This window comes from Ursus arctos, unplaced genomic scaffold (assembly GCF_023065955.2).
Source record: "Ursus arctos isolate Adak ecotype North America unplaced genomic scaffold, UrsArc2.0 scaffold_4, whole genome shotgun sequence".
NCBI classification, from domain to species: Eukaryota; Metazoa; Chordata; class Mammalia; order Carnivora; family Ursidae; genus Ursus; species Ursus arctos.
Genome location: NW_026623056.1, coordinates 5,226,210 through 5,248,807, shown reverse-complemented (window position 1 = coordinate 5,248,807; position 22,598 = coordinate 5,226,210). Strand labels below are relative to the sequence as shown.

Here is a 22,598-nt window from a genome sequence, read left to right as displayed (position 1 = left end):
CAGTTGGAGTACAGTGCTTACAAGCAGTTCCTTTTATCTTTAGTCTTATGGGACTCCATTTATTTCCAGAAATACTTAGGTCAACCTTTTCCCCATCCCCCACTCAGTGAGATTTTTTAAATATGTTTGTAATGCAATTAGATTCTCTTTTCACAGTCGGCCTTCTTTCCTGGGATCCCCCAACCTGCTAAATGATTTATTTTTATTAACATACATCAGAGTTCACTGCCCATACTATAAAGTTCAGTGACATAGCTGAACGAATGTTTTAGTTATCCTGTAATAACAGTTACAAGAAAATTATTTTGGCATAGCCCATATATAAAAGTGATCCAATGCCAAAGTTACTTTTTAAATTTTAAAAAGACAAAACTCAATATTAGTTATTGAGGACACTTTAAACATGGTAATAATAATTCTCATAGCTGATTGCTCATCAGTTCATAAAAGAGCTATCTTTTGGCAATAAACTTGAGTGAAATGTTTGCTAGTTATTAAACAGTCTTTGTTGACTTATAAAACATTTACTGGATGTCACCTACCTGCCAGGCACAGCGGTTGGCCCTGAAGATACCAACAGTACTGAGCTCTGGACTGTGTATTGAGTGCATGGTTAGAGGCGTGCAGAGGCTAATGTGGAAGCGGAGTGGAGAGCCACCTATACCATCCCAGTGGGGCTGGGGTGGGGTTTGGGAGTGCCTGAACTGCAGTTTAAAGGAGGAGTTACCCAAAGGGAAGGAGAGAATGTAAAAGAACCATTCAGGAAGAGAAGATAGACTAAAGTTGCCCAAGGGTTTTGGTAGCATGGTGCATGTAGGAAACTACTAGAACTCACATGTTGTTCGAGTTAAAAATGGAAGGTAGGTTTTGTTGAAACCACAGGCTAGAGAAATAGGCAAGGACCAGATAAAGGAAGGCTTGTAAGCCACAGGTTTATCCTCTGGTTAATTGGGAGCTCCTGAAGGTCGAAAGCAGAAGAGTGCCATGGTCAGGGGAGCAGAGAAGGATGGAGTAGAAGGGTCAGTAATAGTAGACAGACAAAGTATCAAAGAGCAGTCATTGAACTTGAGAGCTAAGAATTGACTTAAGGAATTTCCTTAAGATGCTAGAAGTCAAGTATAAGGAGCAACAGTTTGAAGAGTGAACCTTAGTATTTGAAGGAAGATACCATGCCTTTTAAAAAGAATTCTGGGAGCTCCTGGCTGGCTCATTTGGAAGAACATGGGACTCCTGATCTCAGGGTTGTGAGTTCAAGCCCCACATTGGGCGTAGAGATTACTTAAATAAATAAATAAACTTCAAAAAAAATTTAAAAATTAAAAAAAAAAAGAATTCTGTAAAGAGGTGATTTGGAACATACAGAAGTCTGTAGGAATTTTCCATAATCAAAAGCTATTATTGGTAACACCATGTGCAAAGTGCAGGTCAGGGTGCCTGCTGGTGGAAGGAGTAGGGAGGGCTTGGAAACCCTGTGGAGCCTGGCGGCCTCTGACACGGCCGGGGCAGTCTGGTCCTTGCTAGGGCTGCTGCATGGAGAGCAGGCGGGGAGAGGGTGCTACAGATGTGGGACACCCATTCAGGACACCAAGAAACAGGCATTCCCTAAACATACATTGCTGTTAATATTGTCCCTTCCCATCTCAGACCAACAGGAGCCCCCGGGAGCACCGAGCAGTACAATGTGGGAATGGTCGGCACGCATGGGCTGGAGACCTCTCACGCGGACACTTTCAGCAGCAGTATTTCAAGAGAAGGAACCCTGATGATAAGAGAGGTAAGTTGGTATAAAAACTGTGCAGAGGAAGTGCATTTCTTGAGTGGTTTCGACATTAGAGCTTTCCCGGAGAATGCTTACGGCATGTAGTTTAAGCCTTGTGAATGGGGGCCGGGGGGCAGGGGGAACCTGTGCTTCTCAATGGCTGAGTGATTTTAATTGGCCACCGCCTCCCTTTCCTGCATCCTTCTAAGCTTCTGCAGTGTGACTTAATTACATTAGTCCAAATTCTTCAGTAGGAGCTATGCAAATCGGAATATAGAATTTGAGCTTGAGGATGTAAAACTGGCAAACCCAGATGTTTCCTACAGCAGGAAAACAGAAATGAATGGGCTCGCTCAGCAGCATCCGAGCCCTTGGTATGTGTCCTCCCCCCCAGTGGCTTTATCCTTGTGGATTTTATGGAGAAAATGCTTAGAAGTTCCAAGAAAGGGTGATTTCATCTTAGCTAATTAAGTCCACATTAAAAGGCTATTAAGCTATTTTGATGAAAGAACAAAGAAAAATGCAGATCTCCTTGAAAATGTACCTTGGCAGTTTGTATGATTTTGTTTTTTTAAACTCGAAGCACGTCATGTCATTTGAGGTCCCACAGGCAGGACTTCCTCTCGGCGTCCATGCCAACCGGCAGGGCCTTGACAAATCAGAATCTGTCTTCTCTTCTTTCTCACTTCCTCGTCGTCATGCAAGCTTGACACCAAATCTTTGCCTGGAAGGAAAGTAATGGCTGGTAATGTTGGGCAAACATGACTTGATGTCCCCTGGGCCCGTGTTATCATCTGTAAAATTTCATAAATAATAGTAGCTGACTCTCATGGGATGACTGGGGGGCCAGTGACTTAATACATGGAAGCGTTCCGTAAACGCACACACAGGCGACCCCCGCACAGCACGAGCGTGAACTGTGTAGACCGCTCACGTGCGTTGTTTTTCAATATGGTCTAATACTGTAACGGTGTTTTCTTGTCCTTATGATTTTCTTAATAACATTTTCTTTAGCTGACTTTATTATAAAAACACATACATATATATATTTAATACGTGTACAGAATATGCATTAATCAACTGGGGTGGTATTGGTAAGGCCTCCGGTCAACAGTGGAAGTTAAGCTTTTGGGAAGTCAAAAGTTCTGTTTGGATTTTCAAGTGCCCCGGGGCTCAGTGCCCCTAGCCCCCATGTTGTTCAAGGGTCAACTCTACTTTATTTTATCTCGCTGTCACCACAGAATCGAGTTCTTCTTTTACTCGTTATCACTCCCCACTCTTGCCTCTGAAACAATGTGTATCATCTGTCATTCTTCAGCCAGGAGAGTTTGGGAAACCATAATAGCAGGCTTTGCTCCCCAGGAAAGAAAGGAACTGAGATTTTGAGATGAATAAGGCCTTTGAAATAATAATTGGCAGTAGGGCTGTCACTGGAAGAATAGTTCACACAGCAACTTGCTAGAATTTCATTATATGGCCTTGCCGAATCTTTGAAGTAGACTTTAAAGAGTCCTCTCATGTAAGCCTGAAATAGGAAATGGACTTGGCTGCAGTCGATGGCCTAGCGCTGGTGTGTAAATCTCCCGGCGTGGAGAGTGGATAATTCCAATGCAAGTATTAAAGGCTGCCGTCACTATAACTTGCTACTTGGAAAACTTGAGGGAAAATGTTCTGGAGTGAGTTACTCTCTGACTCCAAATAAAAGGACTCTGATTTCTAATGCAGTTTAAAATTTGCTTGAGTCTTTATGACAGAGTCAGTACCTTGAAGAAGATTATCAGGAGGCACATTTTCAGTTCAGTCGCCAGACATATCCAGACGGTTCCATGTTATTTAAAGCACTCCAGTATTTTATGACCACAGCCAATCACTTTGAAAATAGCACTCACCAGGGTCTTATATGAATTTGATCTATTGAGGGCCCAAAATCTTTCTGTCTCTCAGTTTCTAAAATTCCACTTTTCCCAAAGGTGGGCTTTTAAAATAACAAACCTTGAGTTGGAATCCATTAAAGGAGCAGGTATTAAAAAGTTGAATGCAAATAAAAGTATGTCCCTGACAAAACAGTAAGAAAAGAAAAGAAAAACTCATAACAGAACTTAGCTTATAGGGTGTTATCATTCAGTTCCCCAAAATGGACATCAAGGAGAACTCAGTCATGTCAGCATTCGTACTCAAGTAGACAGGATGGTTCCAGAGGGTGCTGGCTCTACTACCCACAGTCTTGCCAAGATGCACAAATTTATGCACACCTGGGCCCTGTGGTTGTCTCTCTCCCTATCCAATGGCCCTATAGGACCTTTCCCTACTCTAGTTCTAGAACTCACCACACCAGCTGTCATCTCCCGCTTCCATCCATTTGCCAGAAGAGCTCTTCTCCCTTCCCCACTGCCCCTGCTGCCCACTCGTCACCCAGCAGGTTCCCTGGGTCTGGCTCAGCCTTCCCTTTCTCCTTGAAGCCTCTCTTGGGACCCCATGGGCCTCTGTCCATAGCATCTTCCTTACTGACCCGCTGGTAATAGTAAATAATAGGAAAAAGAATCCACTTAAAACAGCTTAAGGTGGGGAGAAAAGGTGGGGTAGGTATCAGAGATAGGGGAATAGAAATTCAGAGGCATTTCATACAAGGGATCCAAAGGCGAAGAGTAAGTTGGAACTCTGCAGCACTGGAACCAGAAACTAAAAAGGAGCAGGAGTCCAGGCAGCTTCATGTGCCTCTCTCTGGCTCTCTCCCTGCCTGTCTCTCCTTACCCTCATCTCTGCTTCCCTCGATGCCAGTCTCTCCTTTCCCTCGTTTCTCTTTCCTCCATTGCTCCTTTGTTCTGTCTGGTGCACAGACCCGCTTTCTCTCCCTCTGCACGCACAAGCTCTCGCTTCTCCCCGCCCCCCAGTTGCAAGATAGGCGCCCAGTTCAGCTGTCCCGCAGAAACTGACCAGTGTCTCTCAGACCCAACATGAAATGCAAAAGGGAATTTGATCCTGTGTGGTTCACGTGTCCACTCCAGGTCTGATCAGCTACGGCCGAGAGCAGAGCCACCTCGTATGGCCGCAGCCCAGAAAACCTGGGCTCTGCTACCTGACAGCCCCCCACTGCAGCACTTAGAACCCATGTCACTTGGAGCAAGTCAACTGAATTCTTTGCAGTGCAGTTTTTCCGTCTGTAAAATGAGGATAATGAAAGCCACCCCATGGTGTTATCTTACGGGCTGTGCAGAATACCATACCTAAAGCATTTGGCATGGTCCTGGATACGTGTTGTTGGTCGGAACATCTTAGTGCCCACCCCCATGGGAATGGTGAGGGTGGAAAGACTATAGAAATTGTTGGGCTCTGCGAGGAGGTCCTAGGGGGCAGGGCTCTTGTGCGTTTATCTCTGCATTCCCCGCAGAGTGCCTGGCACGCAGAAGGTATTTAATTGTAAGGAGCTGGCTGAATGGACAAAAGGCTGATGACTCAGAGTGGGGAGACTCAGGGGTCACCACTGGATTCCTTCAGGCTTCTCACTGTCTCGGCCTTTTCCCCTATTAGTCTCTTCTGGCTTTCTTTGATAAGCAATGTGTCTGCATCCATTTTTGGCTTGAGGCAAAATGCTAGGGGTAGACTAGAGAGCCTGTAAAACTCTAAAGAGACACCATGTGTGATTTATGCTACTGGGAGATTGGGGGGAAATGTTAAAAAGCCTTTCAGCATTTGAACAGAAGTTACAAGGAAGGAAAAGCTGCCCAGTACACATAAAATTGGAGACAGTGAGATGAATCAGGACTGAACCCCATAAATGTCATTTAGAAGACAAAGCGTTCAGTTCTGAGAACAGGCACTCGTACTGTTGTGGATGAGCAGCGGGACGGAATGAATCCAGAAAAGACCCCTCGCCAGAGCAGTGCTGCCAAGAAACAGAGCATGCTTCCGCTTTCCAGTTATTTCTCAAGCTCCCTGGCAACACCCATTACATGCACCTCTTCAGGAACTTGGGGATCTGTGTCCTCTCCCCCTCAAAAAGTGCCTCCTTTCACTTTTAGCCAGAAGCAGGTACAGAGGGTCATTGCAAGACCAGGCCAGGCTCTGGAAGGGGGACGATAGGCCAGTGAGCCCGTGCCAGCCAGCCCCAAAGAAAGCGGGGAGTGCTTCTGCCTGCCCTGATCCTGGCTCATTCCGCCATGTTCAGCAAAACGCATCACACTCAGTAGGCACTCAGAAATGTTAGGTGAATGAGGGAATGAAAGCAAAGGTGAAGAAGGGACTTGTTACTTAGGTCTGCTCTAAGAAACCTCCGGGAGCTGGTCGCATAGCTGTTACGTCAGTTAGCACAGTACTGGCCAGGCCTACAGGGTGGGCACCGGCCTTCAGGAAGCAGAGTTGTCTTTTAATCCTGCATTTCTTCCCTGGGATTTTTGGGAGGAGGCTTTGCTTCCAGACCAGTGGTTTCCAAACTTGTTAGGTCGTACAACCCTATCAGTAAAAATTTTAAAGCATGCCACATAATTACGATGTATTTTTTTTAAGAGAGAGAGAGAGAGAAAGAGCATGGACATAGGAGTTGGGAGGAGTGGGGAGAGGGGCAGAGGGAGAGGGAGAGAGAGAGAATCTTAAGCACCATGTGAGGCTCGATCTCACAACCCTGAGATCATGACCTGAGCCGAAATCAAGAGTCAGACGCCGTACGGACTGAGCCACCCCGGTGCCCCATAATTACAGTGTATTTATTTGCAAATCATGCGTGTGTCCTACTGCACACATTTTACGTATATTATAAAATACCTTGAAAGGACATTAAAAAGGGTTGCCATAAACAATATTTCAAATGCTTTGCTAGTCATGATGACTTCCATTTTTTACTACATGGCACCATAATTGCTTATGAGAGAGTCAATATTAATAGCGGACATAAACCCGTAGTTTCAAATCATCTGTAGATTATTTCAGTACATTTTTTTGTAACTCCTGTCAGATCTGGTTCATTAATCATTGTTTTAAGCTCACAACTGACAGAGCGCTGTGAGTCTGGTTGATATCATCTCTGCATTTTCTTGGGGTACGTGGTACATGGATTATTAGCATTATCTCATCCCATCCTCTTCATTTCAGCAATATTTTCGGTCTTGTATGTGTCTTGTGGGTTTGTGTTTGCGACCTGGTAATATAATCTGCAAATGCAGTTAACTGGTGTGCTCACAGGCACAGACGCGGATACGACAGAAGGGGACCGAGCCAATGCGCACCTCGGTACTCAGCCCCTCCACCTGCGTGCGGCATTCCTGTCTTACCCCAGGGAACCCCCACATCCTGTGTGTCCCTGAAGGCCCCTCATGCAGAAGCAAAAGGCTCCATTGTCAGTCCATATACTAAATAGTAGCAAAGTTTAACTTCTTCTTTTTCTTAGTAAAATAGAAATGTGAATGTTATCTTCCCACACACCCCAGCGAGTCCATTTGGAGACCATTGTGCCTGTGCTGTGTGCGGGGTGACATCGCTCCATGGCCTTTGCCCTCCCTATCTAATGCTCCCCATGTGTTGTGCTCCCTCAGACGTCTGGAGAGAAGAAGCGATCTGGCCACAGTGACAGCAATGGCTTCGCTGGCCACATCAATCTCCCAGACCTGGTACAGCAGAGCCATTCCCCGGCCGGGACACCAACTGAGGGCCTGGGGCGCGTCTCCACCCATTCCCAGGAGATGGAATCTGGGACTGAAGTAGGTGCTGGGCAACAGCCTCGACAGCTCTGTTCTCCCGTGGGGGGGGGGGGGGGAGCGAGGTGGGGAGCAGGCTCCAGGAATGGGGCTTTGCTAAGCTCCCTGAAATGTGTTGGTTGGTTTCTACTATATAACTACTTATGCAAATACTTAAATGGCAGAAAGTCATAGAAGCACAGCGGCAAATGTTCTCAGATATCGCCTAGCCCCAAAGCTGTTTTCACAGATGAGAATATTGAGGCTCAGAGAGGTAAAGTGACTTGCCCGAGGCACACAGCTGGTTTGTGACAGATCTCTGTAGACCCGGGATTTCCTATCTCCCAGGCCAGTGCTAGAAACTTCTGCCTATAGAGATCCCAAGGCCAAGTTGAGGTGCATGTTTACATCGATTTAGTCAAACTAAGTCGGACCTAAAATGAGGTTGAAATTATTTGTTCAATGAAAGATAAAAAGCAATAAATAGGTTCTCCAAGCATTCCTCTTCCTAAACTCCGGATTGTATGGGAAAGGGAGAACCGAGACACTATCTTTCCTGTATAGAAACAGTCCCCGGAAATAGGCTGAATAAATCCCGTCTGCCAGGCAGTGCTCCTAGGTGTGGCTGTCCTGGCTTGACCGGTGGGTGAGTTCGCGGTGCTTGGTTCATGACTAGTCCTGTGAGTCCCGCGTAGGCCCTGAAGCTAATTGTGAAGCATCTGCACTGGTGTGTTTGATGCTGTCCACACACTTTCTAGGATACCCCCTTTTTGGATTCTACAGTTACGGAGCACACGAGCTTTGTGTCCCCCAAGGGAAAGAACAGAGGGGCGCGTTGACGGGGCAGCATTTCCTCTGGTGGCCTCACGCGGTGTGGGCAGGTTTTCTCTGCCTGAACACCTCTCGCGGCACCAGAAAGAACCCCGTGGGGTTGGACTCCGGTCCAAATGCTGCTGCTGCTCCGGCTCTAAGTGGGAGCCCCCCTCACAGACTCGTCCTGAACATCGACCGAGAGAACGTATGCGAAAGCTCCGAGAGGAGCTTGACCATATGTTCGGGATGGAACGTTGCTATGTGGACATGCTTACTTAGTTTATTGCCCAATTGTGTCAGCTTTCCTTCAGACCATGTGGTCAATATGAGGTGGTTTTTACTTCAAGGGAGAGAGGAGCTCTGTCACCACAGTCATCTTACCATACGGTCCAAAATGTAATTCGCTCACTGCAGCCCCTCCAGTCTGACCGTTCATGGGGCCCTAGCAAAGGCACGATGGTGAGTAACCACCCGAGACCGGGCGAAGCTGGAGAGAGAGGCATATATATACTCGGACTCGGGGCTGAGAGTGTGAACAGCTAAACAGATTGAAGAATGTTATCGTTTGAAAGCCCAAGCAAGATATTCCTGGCATTGTTCACTCCTGTAGTGTTTATTTACCTGCTTTTCTTAATCCTCTTGCATATCGAGTAGTATGGCATGGGGAGCAGCACGAAGGCCTCCTTCACCCCGTTTGTGGACCCCAGAGTATACCAGACGTCTCCCACCGACGAAGACGAAGAAGATGAAGAATCCTCAGCTGCGGGTAAGCTGGGAGGCCCGCAGCTTGGTTTTCCTTTCTGATAGGACCTGACAAGGGAATTAACTAGTGGTCCGGTAGTTACGCCATTTTCTGCTTAGGCCCTGCCTTCAAGGGAAATTGTGTTTTGTTTTGTTTTGTTTTGATTTGATTATTATTATTATTTTTATAGGATTTCTAAAACAATTTCTTTCTCTCCATTTTTTTTCGTCTCTTCTATTTTGCTTCTGGTAGGAACCCAGAGGTATCCAGGGGCCCTGGGAAAAGCTGTTCCTCAGAGACCTCCAAACTTACCACATACTTCTCAAAAGCAATTTCTGGGTACAATGCTGTGCACGCAGTAGACACTTAATAAGTGCGTGTCGAGTTGTGTTGGGTTCTAGGTATGCGCTTCCTGCTGCCCGGGCCTGGCTGGTTTAGGGGAGAGTCATGCTTTCTGGACTTACACAACTCACTAATCATCAGGAGAAGCTTAGGCCAGGTTGTCAGTTGATCACACGGAATTGTAAAAAGTACATCTTCCAGTGTATGAGGAGACAGTGTGTTCAATTTTGTGAGATGAATATTCTCTAAACTACCCAAGTTGTACCCATAAGTCTGTTTGACTAATGGATAAAATACTGCTTCTGTGAATGACTTATACTGTATTCTACTAAAACAAACTGTAAAATGTGCATAGTTGCAGTTTCTCTCCTTTTCTATAATGTGCACTAAACAAGGAGAAATCATAATGTTTTGAAGTGCCTTCTCCGTAACTCCATTGGTTATTTTTTAAGATGCCACTGACTTCTCTGATTCTTTTTCTCAAAGCTCTGTTTACTAGCGAACTTCTTAGGCAAGAACAGGCCAAACTCAATGAAGCAAGAAAGATTTCAGTGGTAAACGTAAACCCTACCAACATCCGGCCTCATAGCGACACACCAGAAATCAGAAAATACAAGAAACGATTCAACTCAGAAATACTCTGTGCAGCTCTCTGGGGTAAGTGCTGCTTTTTACCACTCGGTCATAAATCGACCCTCAAACCTTAAAAGCCCGTGGAGCTCACCATCCGGAGAGCGGTGGTTGAATCATGGGTGTCAGAGTCCCGACTCAGGACTGTCTTGGCCTCAGGAGAGATCAAGGGCAGTTTTACATGTAGCGAGAAGTGATAACCTAACGCCCAAGATAACAAGATCAGATTCAGAATGACCCCGTCACATAACAGTGACGAGCTAAAGTCAACGAGAGAACAGGCTGCCGCTTACCGCACACCCACTCTGTGCCCAGCACTCTGCCTCTGTGATCTGTGCGATATCCTGCAAGGGGAGGAAGGGCATCACCCGCATTTCACAGCTGGGAAGCCAGCCTGGCATCTTTGAGTGAATTATTAAAGGTTAGTAGTAGCAAGATAAAACTTGGAAAGGACGACAGATGATGACTTTCCTTCTTAGTTCAGACACCAACCTGCAGTCCCATGAAGATGATACGCAGGTTGTAGCTGCCCTCAAACTCCCTCTGGGTGGGCTGAGGTTCTATCAACGTCCTGGTCTGTGTTCCTGCAAACGTCACATGCCGATTAAGGAAGGATATGGCCCATCTGTATCCACCTAAAATGCTAGGCCTTGTTTGGGGCACCACAATTTTATAAAGGCAAAAGCATTTGAGATGTTTGGAGAAGTCGTTGAAGGCTGGAGACTATTTCATGGGAGATACGATGCAAGGAGTAAGGCTCTGTCCTCTGGAGAAGAGACAGGAGACATGATGGCCATGTTGAATATGGAATGATTTATGGACAAAAGAATAGACATTTATGTTACTCGAAAAATAGATGTACAAAAGCAAGAGAAGTTAGAGAAGTACCTGTTCATGAATATAGTCCACTACACGGTGGACCCTTAACGTGTGTGTGTGTGTGTGTGTGTGTGTGTTGCAGGGCAGGTGAGAGTTAATTTGCATGAATTTTTAGGATGGCAACTATCCAGACAAGACCACTTACCTGCTAGAGCTTTTGTAATAGGGATTAGTGTACAGGAGATGGGCTGGGCTAGATTTAGATATTTGAGTGGTCCCTTACAGCCCTGCAACTCTCAGGCTATTAACACCTCTGCTTGCATTGGCTTGTCATTTCCCTGACAGCCAGCAGAACCTTGAGGGTATTAGACATATGTAAGCTTTGGCGTGAAAAGGAGGAAGGGCTTTTCTTCCAGTGGGGTATGGAAATGGGGCACTCTGCTGTGTGCTGAAGGTGGGTAGGCTAGAAATCCCTGCATGAACAAGGGTGGGGATGAATCTTGGGCAAGTCTCGAGGTGGGATTTATAGAGAGAGCCAGGAAAGAAATAAAGGCTAATTGTACTCGTGTCACAGCTGTGCCCAAGGCTTCTCGTGAGAAGGACTCTATACAGGGTAGTACACGGCCAGATGTAATGAATGCTGCTACCACTTTATAAAAGAAAACTAATTGTGTTACCAGAGGGACAGTGATTTAATTACTGTGGCAGAGCCCCCACGTCTTCCCTCCCTACTGCAGTACCTGCTTGCCCATTAGTTTATATTAACAAGGCACAGTTTCTTAGGCTTCACAGGGACCCCGGGTGCAGAAAGGTTGAAGCATATAAAAAGTCAGTCTTGGGGTGCTCCTTAAATTTGCAGGTGTAAATCTCCTGGTGGGAACCGAAAATGGCCTGATGCTTTTGGACCGAAGTGGGCAAGGCAAAGTCTATAATCTGATCAACCGGAGGCGATTTCAGCAGATGGACGTGCTGGAGGGGCTGAATGTCCTGGTGACGATATCAGGTATGTTACCGGTGTGTTACTGGGAGGGGCTGAATGTCCTGGTGACGATATCAGGTATGTTACCAGTGTGTTACTGGGAGGGGCTGAATGTCCTGGTGACGATATCAGGTATGTTACCGGTGTGTTACTGGGAGGAGCTGAATGTCCTGGTGACGATATCACGTATGTTACCGGTGTGTTACTGGGAGGGGCTGAATGTCCTGGTGACGATATCACGTATGTTACTGGTGTGTTACTGGGAGGGACTGAATGTCCTGGTGATGATATCACGTATGTTACCGGTGTGTTACTGGGATGACCGAGACCTCCAGGTCCGCACAGGTAGGAAAGGCCATCACCTCAGTTCTAAAAGAAGCAGCAAGTTCCATCCTCCCTGGCTAACAGTGACAAAGTGATTTATAGCAGTATGGCCAGAGTGAGATCACCCGTCTTGTAACTCTGGGAGACACTGCCCTCTGAAGGGAAACCTCTCACCTCTGCATGATCTCTGAATCAGGCAGACGTACCCCAAAGGCTGTATGTTTATAGGCCTTTAACCTCTGCCGGGACTCAGCAAGGATCTTTTGAAGTCTGAGCTCCAGTCATTGCCACCTACTCTCGGGTGGAGAACATAAAAATATAGGCTTCTCAGAGTGGAGAATTTTGTAAGCAGAAACTTCTCTGGTCTCTTTTCTCTCAAGAATTGTTCTAGCTTATACTGCGTTGATGCCTCCGCAAGTGCAGCTGGCCTGCTGGGTGACTGAGTCTGTAAAGAGATTGGGATGTGGGAATCATTACGGCTACACTGTGCAGCTTTCTGGTTCCCAAAAAAAGAACTTTAAAAAAAAAAAAACATGCGGGGCGCCTGGGTGGCACAGCGGTTAAGCGTCTGCCTTCGGCTCAGGGCGTGATCCCGGTGTTGTGGGATCGAGCCCCCCATCAGGCTCCTCCGCTATGAGCCTGCTTCTTCCTCTCCCACTCCCCCTGCTTGTGTTCCCTCTCTCGCTGGCTGTCTCTATCTCTGTCAAATAAATAAATAAAATCTTAAAAAAAAAAAAAAAAAAACATGGACACAGAAGTGAAGGCCTTGTTACTGACCAGTAAGCAATGTAACCTAAAAGAGTCTCTGTTTATTGAAAGTTCTTTGCTTTCTGAGGACATTTGAAGGATAGCCCTTTAAGTATCCCCAGCCTTCCCATCCCATCCAGTGTGAAAGCACCATACCTTTGCACGCTAGAACCACTTGAATGGATGGGAAGAACCCAGGATGTACCCCAGACCTGTGGGTCAGAATCCCTGGGAGGAGGGCCCAGGGATCAATAGCTCTCATAGTTCCTGAGGTGTTTCCAGCATGCAGCCAAGTTCGAGAGCCCCGGCTCTATGCTCGGCCATCGTTTCACAAAGAGAAAAACAGCGCCACTGGGTTCAACCTTGAATAAACTTCAGCTCTTGAGCTGTATTTCTGTTTTGGAAAACTGCCTTCCCTTGCGGCTACCGTTCCCACTTTCTTCTGCCTTTCCGCGAATGCTCAGAGTTTCATCTTTTTTTAATCTGCCCAAAAAGAGTTAGCCGAGTAAATTCTTCTTGTATTATCCTTTGAGCTTAATTCTGTGTAGTCTTTTTTTCTCTTCCTAATTGCTTGCTTGATTGCTGGACCTGCCAAATCCCATTCAAAATGTACAGCAGCCACTCCCCTCCCGAAAGTGGAAATGATGCCAGAAAATTCATTATGTTGTGAGTGACACGTTCCCATTCTTAAAAAAAGTAACCACCTCCTCTTATCATGAAGTATAGTTGGGGAAAGAAGAGAATGAAAATAGGAGCAAATGATTCTTGACCTGCCCTCAGATCTGCGTTGGCATAGAAATGAGGAAGCACTGTCCTTTCTGCCCATTCCAGCTGTTGCGATCAATTCTGGGCCTTTGGCAGTGACTCCCTTAATTTATGAAAGCACTGTCCCGTGAAATCCAGGGTGCAGTGCTTTAATAAATGTTCTTCCTCTTATATGTATCACATCTGTAAAAAAAAAAACTTCTTTTGATGCCTAAGAGAAATCAAGGGAAAATAAGTACCCAGGAAGTATAACCCACAGGCCTAAATGTCTCATCACTCAGGAACAGCCACCTCCCCACCCCACCGCCCAATGAAAGAAGAGCCACCCAAGAACATTTTCGTATCTGGTACTCAGATAATCTCACAGAGTATATTAAATTTTACTCCTGTGTCCTCCTCAACATTTTTAAGATGTTTTCTTATCATTGAATTCCTATTCCAGAAGCACTTTACCAAAAGGGAACTTTGTTTCTTCCCAAGTGCACATCTTCAGTCTTTCCCAAGTAAACATCTTTTTCTCTATTATTTTTGTTTGGTATTTCTTTCAGCGATCTAGAATCATAAATGTGTCCAGGGTTCTCTGTTGAGCCCAGGTTGCCTTCATTAAAATTGTTTCTCTTGTGTCCTTATAATTTTTGTTGTTGTTGTTAGTCAGGTAAAGTAAAAATACTCCCAGCTGTCATCTTCAGAGTAATAGAGGAGGTGAATAAGAGGCTCTCATTAACATATGCTGTGAGGTTAGAGGGTGAGGGAAATACAGTCACACATAAGCACTTTAAGATAAAGTGTCCAGTTATCAGACTCTGAGAAGCAAACTGAGGGCTTCAGAGGGGGGGGGGGGTGGGGGAATGGGATAGGCTGGTGATGGGTAGTAAGGAGGGCACGTATTGCATGGTGAGCTGGGTGTTATACGCAACTAATGAATCATCGAACTTTACATCAAAAACCAGGAATGTACTGTATGGTGACTAACATAATATAATAAAAAAGTATTATTATAAAAAAAAAAGAATACAGATGCTCCCAGAAGCCCTTCAAATAGCACTGCTGCAGGTTTACTCCCTGGGCCAGAGCGAAGCCAGGTTCCCCGGGAGTATGGGAGCTTTTGAACCAGGGGAGATTAAATCTGTAACGAGGACTCTCAGTGTTCATAGTAAATTCAAGGCTTCTCGTTGTGATGAAGCCCCAGCATGAAAAAAAAAAAAATGTCCAGTTATCAACACTCCTTCATGTAATTCGATCTAGAATGTTCTGGAACTCTGACCAACGACTCCATTACAGAGTTAGGTCTTGACACTGCCCTTTGCATTGAGAAGAGAGGGTAAGAGCAAAGTCAGATTATAAAATGGTGATTTGTCCAAAACACTTGGAGCTGTTGGCGTAGACACTCTGATATTGCTGGGGACACCGGTTATTGTGCCTTCACACGCCTCCACACTTGTAAATAAAATAAAATAAAAATAAATGAATAAAATAGGATAGAGATGGGGAAGGACTGAGAGAAAAAGCTGTCACAGGGACTTGAAATTAGAGCTCTGTTATTTCAACAGGAAAGAAGAACAAACTACGAGTTTACTATCTTTCATGGTTAAGAAACAGAATACTACACAATGACCCAGAAGTAGAAAAGAAACAAGGCTGGATCACGGTCGGGGACTTGGAAGGCTGCATACATTACAAAGTTGGTGAGTGTCAAGACATGGAATTGTTTACTCAATCCTAATTATTCAGTTTAAGTTTCATTCTGGTTTTTTCTATTAGGTATTGATGATGTATTTGTTACCAATGTGAGATGTTGTTAGAACTTTAGGTATACTTGCATTGTTTCCAGAAAGTCAGATTGATGAAGTTCTAAGAGTACATTCGGAGTAAAGACCTGTATACTCCAGTTTAAACATTTATATCCACTCCCTCCCAAATACCCATTAAAGTAACAGTGAAGGAATAAAAATGCCATAAACCCACAAGGACAAAGGGACCAGAAGAAGAGAAACCAGCAAACAGGAGATGTCAACAGAATTGAACCAGAATAGTTGGATGACGAGTAACTAACTAGATGACCAGAAAATGCTGAATTCTATGTCTGCAGTGAGGAAAGTCATCAAAATCAATCCATCCACTTAACAGAACCCAGAAAGGCCCAAGGTCTGAAGCCCCAGGTGTATCTGAGATGGAGGTATACGGCGGAACTGAAAACAGAAGGATTATTGGGAGGTGATGAAACCCAACTTCTCTCCCACTGCAACAGAGGATGAAAAGTTGACACAGCCAATCTGAATTGTGGGAATATGGAATTGCCAGGACACATACACGCACACACCCCTCATCCTCTGTTTAGCTCCCAGGATGTTGGCAGCCATACTTATATTCCCAAGCAAGAGACTGAAAGATTTGTCTTTGGAGAAACTAAATAGCCAGGAAGAAAAGCCGTCCAGGTACTAATATTTGAACTGACATGGAAAGCTTGCTATGTAACCATCTCAAGCTGAAGCCCAGCAGCGGGTCAGCCCCTGGTACCGGACATGGGGACATCCACTGATAGGAAGGAAACTTACCCAGAAAGAAAGAACTTTAGGGCAAACAAAGATAATGAGGAGTAGAAGAAAATGAAAAAGAAACTGTAATAATTTCAGAGAGATTAGAAAAACTATTTCTGGAAGAGAAGAATAGGGACCACGATGAAGAACAGTTAGAAAAGGGAGGTCATTCAGAGAGCAAGAAAAAAAATCTTGGAAATTTGAATATATTTGCAGGGATAAAAAGTGTAGCAGGTGTATTGGAAGATAAAGATGAAGCATCTCCTAGAAAGTAGGACAAGAAGAAAAGGCAAGAAAAAAGGGAAAAGAAAAGGAGACAAAAAGATAAGAAAGTAAAAGGATCAGTCCAAGTGCTTCAAAATCTAAGTAACGTGAGTTCAGGAAAAAGAGAAAATAAGAATTGGAAAGGGAGGAAAGTATCAAATAATATAAGGAAATTTCTAGAACTAAGGACTTGAAATCCCAAATTAAAAGGATTCACTGTGAAAACCCAGTATAGTGAATGGAAAAAAAAGACTCAGCAATATATATTAACATGACATTTTAGTACCCAGGAAACAAGGAGGTCCTGAAAGCTTCCAGATTATAATTAAATAAATAAACAAATAGTTTATATATTAGGTGGCTTGAGATTCAGCAGCAATACTAGAAGCTTAGAAGATGATGGAACAAAGCCTTCAACTAGTATTTTATAACCCAGAGAAACAGAACTAATAGGATACACACACACACACACGTGTGTGTGTGTATACATATAAAGAGGTGTATATATAGATATATATATATATATCTATATATACACACACATAAGTGTGTGTGTAAATATACTCTCTCTATATAAAGAGGTTTATTCTAGAAGTTGCCTCACCATTATGGAGGCTAAGAAGTCCCCAGATCTGTAGTTGGCAAGCTGGAGACTCAGGAGAGCCAGTCTCTCAGACCCAGTCTGAAGTCCGGAAAAGACCAGTTTCCCAGCTCAACAGGCAGGCAGGCAGGCGGTGTCCTCTTACTCAATCTTGTTATTCTGTTCAGGTCTGTAATGAACTGGACGAGATCCATCCGTCCTGAGAGGGCAGTCTGCTTTCCTCAGTGTGTCTGCTCCAATGTCATTATGGTCCAGAAAAACCCTCACAGACACACCCAGAATGACATGTGACCAATATCTGGGCACTTCGAGGCCCAATCAGGTGGACACATAAAATTAACCGTCACACCATCAAACCACTGGTCAGCTTTGAATGCAGTACGTAGACACGTTCAGACGTGCAGGGTCTCACGTTTATGTTCCATACACTGTTTCTCAGGAAACTACTGACCAATATATTCCACCAAAATAAAGGCATACACCTAGGAATCCAGGTAAAAAGTGAAGAAAATACCCAGAATGATGGTGAAGGAAATGTGGGTGAGAACCGTGCCACAGGCCTAGAGAGAAATCAGTCCACGTAGAGTGGAACAAGGGAATGTTCTAAAAGGGGTGCCTTCGGGGAAAATAAAGTGTCACCAGTAGGTTATCTGCCACATTTGACCACACTGAAGGCACTGACAGTACTAGCAGAAAGTCTGCACGTGCTTAGAGACAGATGCATGGAGAAGGAGGAAGTGGGGGGAAAAGATGGAAAACAAGAAAGAAAATGCAGTTGTGGCATGCTATACGCCTCAGCTGTGCACAAAATCATTTCAGCATGGGATCTTGATTTAACCAAAAATTTGAACTATTAGTCGTGTGGGGGAGGAAGAAATGTGTGTATGTGTGAGAGAGAGAGAGAACTAGAGAGAGGAGACAGTTATAAGGGACTGAATCCTTCCCATACTCTCAAGTCAATAGATAATATCTCCAACTGAAAAAAATCAAGAAATAACATTATTAGCATATTGTTGAGAAATATGGAAATAAATAGCCAAGGCAGTAGTTGAAAGTATATTAAAGACAGACTACGTAAACAGCAGGGGCACACTAAAGAAAAAGAGCTCAGGGAGCAAGAATTTGGTTCGTTGCTGAGGGCTGTCCAGTTTCTTTAGGACATGAGTATTCAGTTCATTCGAATATTCTACAGAGGAAATGCCTGCCGCGTGGGCCGTCTTAGCCTGTTGAGGTTGCCCTAGCGGAATTCTGTGGACAACAGGAATCTGTCTCTCACGGCTCTGGAGGCTGGGTGACCAGGATCAAGGGCAGACTCAGCGGCTGCTGAGGGCCTGCTTCCTGGTGCTTTTTACTACAACCTCATGCAGTGTATGGAGAGAGACATGTCTCTAGGCCCTTTTTTATAAAGGTACTAATCACTTACAAGTCCCTAATCAGTGGAATTCAAATTTGGGTCATAAGCAAATGCCCCCTTTACATCTCTACGCATCTGCTAATTTTTCTACCATTTGGCCATACCAGCTTTCAGCTTCTAGCATGTGGGTGACTGTCAAAGCCAGGGAGGGGAACATGAAGGCGATTATGCTGGTTCTTATCACAATGAGTAAGTCACGTCTAGACCTAGTGATAAAAGAGAGTCCTAAGCCTTCTGGTGAAGAAAAGAGCCTTCAGTATAAAGCAAAGTCCCCAAGTATTCTGCAGACCGAGTGCTTTCAAGAAAGTTCGATCTGTACCTATGAGCAAATCTCACACCAAGAACATCACCCTCAGTTATAAGGTGCATTTACATATCGTGGCTTACACATTCTGTTAATGCAAAAACCTGAATAAGTTGGTATACGTTTTTAATTTCTAATTTGTCTATTACAGTTAAATACGAAAGGATTAAATTCCTAGTGATTGCCTTAAAGAATGCTGTGGAGATATATGCTTGGGCTCCTAAGCCGTATCATAAGTTCATGGCATTTAAGGTAAGCGATTACCTAAAAAAAGGGATTTTTTTTAATTTTAGGTTCACACCAGTTAACAAAGTTGTCTGTCTGGCACGTCGACTAGGACCAATTTTTCTATATATAATAAACCCCTTTTAAAAGTGTAGGAATTCTAAGGCTTTTATTCCAAAAGCAAGACTAAGCACTAATAAATGCTATAAAATTTACTGGGGTGGGGGGTTGAGTGAATGGGGAAAACGGGGGGTGTGGCCTCCTCCATATCAGGTCTACAAATCCTCGTCTCCTAGGGGCAGTTAGTATGGGATGGCTGCTGGGCAAAGCATTAATTGTGGTATTAGGCAATGAGAGTCGTTATAAAGGCGCCTAACTAGGGTAATCTCTGATATGTCATCTCAAAAAGGCAGACCAACGGCAGCACCAGATCTCAAGGATGAAGCGTGTCTCCAAGTCTTGTCATCTTGATAAGCCTTTTGGGGTAAAGTTCCTACAGCTCACATAGTGCACGTGCATCCCCGAGGTCACCGGCCTTCTCCGAAGTAAATGCCGAATGTAATTCTATAAGGAAATGACATTGTGCTTTTCCATTTTTGACCGTGCCTGCGTCTGTACCGACCCTGGTTGGATTGGTCAGTCGCGACACTCAGCAGGAGTGGGATAAGGGTATGCTGGTGCCGTGGAGCCCAGCTCGTGAGAGGTGACCCCCAGATGCCAGAAGGACAAGTACGTGCAGGCACTGGAGGTTTACAGGGCTGCGGGCTCTATCCAGAGCCCGTGAGAGTTTACCTGCTGTTCCCTGTCTCTCTCCGCTGGTGTCTCTCGTTTTCTTCAAGCACATTGGCCCTCACTTTTTCTCCCCGCCCTTGGGACTTCATCTTCCTCTGACCCTTGATGTATTCTTTCTTGCCACTTATGCCCTGTGAGGGCAGAGCTGCCTTGGGAACACTGTGAGGTGCTCTTGGAGGCTGTCTTGTTCCCTTAGTGCAAAGGGCTCATTTGTGATGTGCTCGGGAAGACAGATACATCAGTGGAGATGGGCTTCCTCCGTGACCCCACTTGCATGGAGAGAGAGTTTTGGAATGTATTAGGTTAGTAATAACACTTAAGGGGTGACACCTAAAAGCTAAAGCAGTGCTGCCGTTGTGCCAAAATCTAGGTCCACAAAAGTTTTCAATCGAGGTCCCATTCTGATTCGGTTGGGAAGTTCCTGCCCTCCGTTTCCCGGCCAAAGTGCAGGAGAGGGTGCAAAATGCCGTGTTCGGGAGACCACGCCCAGCCTGGCAGGAGGGCGGTGCACAGGCCAGGCCCGGACCGGGAAGGACGGGAGCCTCCCCTACTGGGACACTCCGTCAGCAAAAGCCGAAGAAAGAGGCCTCCGTTGGGTGGCAGTGGCATTATAGCTGAGTCACTTGTGGTTTCACAAGTTCTCTCCCAGACGTCAAGGCCCAATAAAAGTAGACCGTGCCGAAATAATGGCAAAAGAAAACAGAGGAATGCCTGACAGCTAGTTGGGGCTTGGGCTCTGGATCGAAACACATGGAACCTTGATAAACTTGGCCGCAGCTCTCGTTTTTCCTTCCTACTTAAGAACTGGCCAACGTAAGCCGTGAGTCTTGTGACGTTCCAGCCTCCCCTCCTTCTCTATTGCCCAAACCTAAGTCTCAGATCTCAACAGTGTGTTTAAAGAGGTACCAGTCTGAGGCCCACTCACTCGCTGAAGGAAAATCAGAACCGGAGCGTGCCCGTTAATTCTGAACGGACTTAGCACAGAGCCGGTCCAGCTGCCCACCCCAGGCGGTCTCTGAAAGGGTCATGGCCATGCGAGGGCCCGACTGTTCCATGGGAAGGAGAGGGGCCAGAGAGGTGGCTGGGCCTTCCCCGGAGAGAAAAGGCCAGAAATAAACAGGAAAGAACAGCTGCACCCAGATGCCAAGTTTTTCAAGGATCACAACACTGTCGAAATTGACAACTGTAAACCACTTCTGTGCCCTAGAGGACGAGGGGTGGAGAAGGGGCCACAGAGGCGTGCTAGACCCTTCCTCCTAGAGCCAGAATACGAATAGACCTAAAGCTGAAAGAGAAATCTCCTGGCTTTTCAATGTAAGAAAGCCGGACATTAACTTCACCAAGCTGTGGCTAAATGAAGCAAGAATTAAGATAACCTCTTCGAACGATGCGGACACTCATGGGCTGCTTTTTTAAAGTCTTTTGCAGATCTCCAGCACAAGCCACTGCTTGTGGATCTCACGGTAGAAGAAGGTCAAAGATTGAAGGTTATTTTTGGTTCACACACTGGTTTTCATGTAATTGATGTTGATTCAGGAAACTCTTACGATATCTACATACCATCTCATGTAAGTTTCTGAGAGCCTCTGTCCAGCCTGTACAGCAACGTGCACGTAGAAAAGGGATTTGTTCGTGCACATTTTTAGTGGAAGTCATGCTAATTTTTACTAATCGCTACAGCAGATGGACTAAAAAGGCTAAAAGCCTTCACTAAATAGACGGTGCTTTTAATACATTAAACATGGGAATGTAACTGATTTTTATGAGTGCTTAAAACTGAGTAACACATAACAGCAATTCTTCGCCATTTACTAGACATGTTGTCTTATTGGACTTTAGGTTAAAATACGTACGATATTTTTCCTTCAGAGGCATAAATTGTGTTTTTTTAGCAAGAGTATAATAGACGACTTCCTGTTTTCAGTTGTTGAAGGGAGATGGGTTCATGTTACTTGGGAAGTCAGTGGCCCCCTTTTGCTGTCTTCGTTGCCCTCTTGCACTTGAGGGGGGTGCTGGGTAGTGGAAGCAGACACTGGAGGCCACCCTGGTGCAAGCCTGTGTTCACTTGCAACAGTCTCTCTGACCCCTCAGCTTTCCCATCTGTAAAATGGGGATAAAAGGACCTATTCCAGAGCATTATCATCAGCATTAAATGAGGTAATACCTCTAAGGTCCTTGGCACAAGCCCCTGCAAATTGTCGTACGAATATTGCGACACTGGAGCACTGCCGAAAACCTGCCAAACAGAATGGCAGCCCATGGTGTCACTTGTTAGGACTGGTGCAGTGCAAGTCATGTTTCCTGTGGCCGCGAGGCTGACATACAGTAGACACCGTCAGGAGAGTCTGAGGCCCGATCTGTTGCCGATTGGTGTTTTGACAGTTTATAGGCTTTACTGAAAAAAAGCGCAACGATTGAAAAAAGTTGTTTCGGTACAAGACACACACACGTGCACACACACACGTTCTCTCTCACACACGCGCACAGCATTCACTGCTGCATCCTAGCTTTTCACACGTGTGTGCATGTGCACGCAGGACTCACAGCTCCCGTGCTTGGTGAGGCGACTGGGGCATCACCGTGATCGTCCTCGGTCCTCTCGTCTCCCAGCCGGGCAGCTGTCAGGCTGCCAGAACAGCCTCAGCCAGGGGACCCAGCAGCACTGCCTCTCCTCTCCGACAGCAAGTGACATCTGCAGTGACTCCGATAGCATGACTTTTTATAATGAGTGGTCATTTTAAATGTTCTTCTCAGCAAGCCATTCATTTGGACTATCGTGGCGTGTAGGCACCCAGATGTCGTAGCTCAGAGCCTGTTCGGTAGGCGTCTGTTTGGGTCCCACCCTTTGACCCTGTTTAGGCTGTTTCCATCAGAT

General features: G+C 45.4%; 1 protein-coding gene across 9 annotated transcripts in view; it reads left to right on the top strand.

Annotated features, from left to right (window-relative positions):
• The window catches only part of TNIK (TRAF2 and NCK interacting kinase), a 475,440-nt gene that overhangs the window by 446,802 nt on the left and 6,040 nt on the right, over positions 1-22,598 (top strand). For 6 of the 9 annotated variants that reach the window (XM_057306490.1, XM_057306488.1, XM_057306486.1 and 3 more), the window contains 8 exons: positions 1,645-1,774; positions 7,285-7,449; positions 8,893-9,004; positions 9,809-9,979; positions 11,631-11,774; positions 15,137-15,271; positions 18,858-18,958; positions 21,142-21,291. In XM_057306490.1, the coding sequence (XP_057162473.1) occupies positions 1,645-1,774; positions 7,285-7,449; positions 8,893-9,004; positions 9,809-9,979; positions 11,631-11,774; positions 15,137-15,271; positions 18,858-18,958; positions 21,142-21,291 (1,108 nt within the window). Of the gene's footprint in view, positions 1-1,644; positions 1,775-7,284; positions 7,450-8,892; positions 9,005-9,232; positions 9,320-9,808; positions 9,980-11,630; positions 11,775-15,136; positions 15,272-18,857; positions 18,959-21,141; positions 21,292-22,598 lie in introns of all 9 variants that reach the window. The other 3 variants (XM_057306485.1, XM_048214770.2, XM_044384113.3) reach the window with 1 other exon arrangement.